This window comes from Morone saxatilis, unplaced genomic scaffold (genome assembly GCF_004916995.1).
Source record: "Morone saxatilis isolate NCDOM2014 unplaced genomic scaffold, NCSU_SB_2.0 Contig23, whole genome shotgun sequence".
Taxonomy (NCBI): Eukaryota; Metazoa; Chordata; class Actinopteri; family Moronidae; genus Morone; species Morone saxatilis.
The window spans coordinates 14,665,957-14,670,074 of NW_023339796.1; the positions used below are offsets into that span (position 1 = coordinate 14,665,957).

General features: G+C 39.0%; 1 protein-coding gene across 1 annotated transcript in view; it reads right to left on the bottom strand.

Moving 5' to 3' along the window:
* Positions 1-122, bottom strand: part of onecut3b (one cut homeobox 3b) — a 10,892-nt gene extending 10,770 nt beyond the window's left edge. The window contains exon 1 of the mRNA XM_035671210.1: positions 52-122. Coding sequence (XP_035527103.1) covers positions 52-122 — 71 coding nt within the window. The remainder of the gene's footprint in view (positions 1-51) is intronic.
* Positions 123-4,118: the final 3,996 nt, after the last annotated feature.

Below are 4,118 nucleotides of genomic sequence, written 5' to 3' on the forward strand. Positions count from 1 at the left end.
GAGAGCAGATCCCGGGGAGTGGAGCTGGGGGACGGCGACGGCCGCGCGTGCGGAGAGCTCATGAGGTCTCCCGCCTGGGAGTGCGAGGAGACGCTGTGAAGATTCTCCATGGTGAGCTCCATAGCTGAAAGGATATATGTTCCCCTGTCCCACCCTCCCCACCCTCTCCCCCGGTCTCTCACTCCTGACTCTCACGCTCACTCAGGGACGCGCGCTCTCTCTCACCCCTCTAGCCCTCCTGGAGCGATAAAATGACCAAACCGTTTGAATGCCAATCCATTGATTCAAATTCTCCGATCAATCCAGCGTGCTATAGATCAGTTCTGATGTTCCGAGGAAGGTACAGAACCGAGCGTCTCCGCGGCGCCGTGGCGCTTTCTGCATTGATGTGGATGGGAGCTCTCCAGGGCTGTATCTCATCTCTGGTCCAACAGCGCTTCCACTAAGAGCAGGCTGAGCCGCGTGTCAGAGGGATGGGCGCGCGCCTCCGTCTATTTAAAATGAGGGGCGGGTACGAGCAGAGTTTTCTTAATAGTCTTCCTCACTGAGAGGAAAACCCGGCTGGAGAAAACACAATGTCTCACACCGGATATCTCACACTTTTAGGACCCTGGGTATCATTCAGTTTTGAGAAAATGTAAATATGTTATATAGTGCCTATGACGTTTGTAGGCGGGCGCGCGCGTGCAGCTCGCGTGCACCTGTCCGCGTGTGACAGTCAGACAGGTGACGGCCTGACGGAATATGTGTATAATATAGTCAGTATCAGATTCCGGATACAGGAGTTCCTCACGGATAAACTTTGTTTTCCCACGGACTGTATGGTTTTGCATTTATGCGCTTAGTGATAAACCTGATCGAAGTATTGATTGACAGAGATTAATGACGTGGCGCAGGCCGGTAAAAGGGCGATGGGAGGGGGTGAAGGAGGTCACAAAGTAAGTTAGGATCCCAGCGCTGCAGACCAATGAGAGAACAGCCTGCTGGTTTGGTTTGTGCGAAGTTCACCAAGTCCAGAGAGGAAGTTCAGTTTTAATTGTCATATTGTTGTGTTTATTGTAGGCTATTTGTTTCGATGGCACATTAAAACAAGTCTTGGTCCGAAGGAGACTGCAGCCTCAACAGGCCAAGAGATTAGTTTGAAATTAAACAGCATTTATAACAATGGGGGGCCTTTGTTACGTAAGTAATACGTAACAAATAGTTTATTTATCTTCTGGACTTGTGAGGCAGTTGGTTCCATTGTGACTTTATATTAAATCAATAACTTGGATCTCTAAAAATGTAGTAATGTAAAGTAGCAAAAGTGTAAAGACCTCTTTTACAGTGTTTTCAGAGTGTATTACAATTTCCACTAGTAGTAGTAGTAATAATAATAATAATAATAGTAATAATAATAATAAAATAGATACCAATGGAAATCTATATTTATTTTGTTTGATCTTGTATATTTTACATGTTTTACATTTAATTTGCAGACAGTCAAGTGTTGAGAGTGTTAGCTGTCTAATCTCTCTGCTCACTATCTAACAGAAATGAATGAACAGTCGGTCAGCTCCAGGAGCAGATTGGCACCGGGCTCGGTGCCGGTGATTGATGCGTGTACCATCCTCCTCTTCAGCCGATATACAGATGCTGCCCGTGTGTGTGTGTGTGTGTGTGTGTGTGTGTGCTGGACATTTGAGAGAAGCTTTAAAACAGTTGTACCAATTTGTTGAGTTAATAGTTTGTCTTTTTAATTTTTATGGATTTTTATATTGTTCTCAGTGATTCACTTTGCTGCACAGGATAAGTTAAGAAGCGATCAGTCGAAAAGAACGATATGTGGGCCTGTAGTTATTTCCATCCGTGTTATCAAGTTGGTTCATTAAACATTAACAGAACATTTCAAGAAAGAACGGCAAATTCTACCTCTAACTGAACCCTGATGAGGATCAAGTAGAAGTACTAAATACAGTTAAATGATGTTTTAGAACTTATTGTCAATACTGTGAATTAATTTATAAAGTAAAGAAATAAATCAAATATTATTTGCTGTTGGATGTTTAACTATGCTGCCAAATTCTCTGAAAGATTTTTTTCGATTTAAAAATAAACCTAAATAGAAATTATATTTTTAAAGTATAGGTGGATATTTAAGGCTTCTTAATTTGTATGAATTAATAACATAACCGGTGAGAAACGGACACACACTCACCTTCTATTTCGAGCAAATATATTTTCCTCTCTGGGAGCTACAGGCCTCCTGTCCTAAAACCCAAATAAACCTTAAAGCTAAAGACTGAGCAGCAGATTGTCACCGCAGTTCTTCTACTTTATTTTACAAATTTTAATAATAAATGTAATTTTTAAGGGCACCGGTCAACAACAATTCTAACAAATAGGCTATAAATTAAACCGGCCCAGCCATGCTAACTGTTATTTCTCGATATAATAAGGATCCATGGTTAAGCTGTTTCCCCCTAAAGTTCAGAAATTGATCGCCGCGTTCGATATATTGATCATCGATCACTTCAATCTCACTCGGTGCTGTTTGCTAAACACAGAGGCATTTGTGTGAGATCGTTTCGGTGGTTAGGCTTCGACCTGTAGCACATGGATGACTGGCACCAGGAATGTGTAGAGACAAAATAAACGTCAGCTGTGTTGTTTTATTATCAACTGAGCAGAGGGACATTAAAGCGTATGATTCCTCCTCTTTCCAATGGAGTTAATAATGATATCAGCATCGGCCTCTAATTTAGCTTCTTACATTGATGTGGTTCACAGGCAAGAGGTTATTTCCATCATGAGGAAGAAAACAAAATATTCTGCTTATTTCTTTTATTGGGGGGGGGGAAAGAAAAGTTTTGTTTATTGTTTTATCTGTCACAGTAACAAAAAATATCACATGCTTGTTATTTTGGTTCTGGGATAAACACATTTCTCTGTGCTTGTCGTTCCCTCACTTTGACAGTGAGATCAGGCACAGTGTTTCTAGGAAATGCCAACACGAGGCATCAGACGTTAACGCATCCAGCTGCTTTATAGTGAAACTAAATCAACTATAAAATATAGATCAAATGTAATGCCTGATATTCTCTCATTTAGTTATTTATTTCCTACTTAAATCTGACAACGCAGTTTTTATGTGCATATCCACCACTGAAATATTTGTGTTTTTCTCTCCAGTATTTTACACAATTCACAGTCACCCTGTCAGCAAAAACCCAACTGAGCCAGAGAAAGAGATGATCACTGATGAGTTGTGTGTGAGAATCAGAGACACAGAGAACATTGTAAAACTGGAACATACAGAATAAATCTCATTCAAAAACATTCAGGGTGTTTCCTCTTGATCGTCAACATGTGCTGAAATGCACTGTGTGCATCATTAGAGGACACTGCAGCTTAGTGGTTTAACCCACAAAAAGTCTTATCTGCCTCTCTGCTGTCCAGCTAACATCATTGATTGCATGTTTTTCTAAAGAAAAATAACAAAAAATATTGATTATATTTTTTTTCTTTTCTGTGAGAAATGATGGCTAGACAGAATTTCTGTAGGTCATATAATAACTAAGGTATTTACAGTATTAGGACAAAGAAAAATGATTTTCTGTACATTTCACGCTAATATTGTAAATAAAATTAAAAAATTGTATTAAAAAAAGAATTTGGTATTTTGGTATTACCTTTTTTTTATAATCATGTCTTTTTCATCTACAGAGCTTTAATCTTAAATCAGAGTGATGTCTGTCATATTTCTTTGTTATTATTTTTTAATCAACATTGGACACACTACTATCAGTCAGAGTGAGTTTATTTTCATGCATATGGGAAATAATGTGAAGTTTAAAAACATAAAAGTAAAATTCAGTACATGGAGAAGTTTTAATAATTTAACCAAGGAGTGTATCATTTAAAAATGTATTTAATCTTGAGTGTTTGTATAAAAGCTGATACAGATTTAGTAAGCAGCGTCTGAGGATTGTATTGAACCTTTAAATTGCCGTGGTCTGGATATTTTCCCCTGCTTCTGTGGCAGCAGTTAACTGTATTGAGTTCATTATTGTAGAGGAACTACGGTGTGTGTCTACAAAGTGTCTTTTATCAGCTTTTTTAAGATGAACAAATACAAG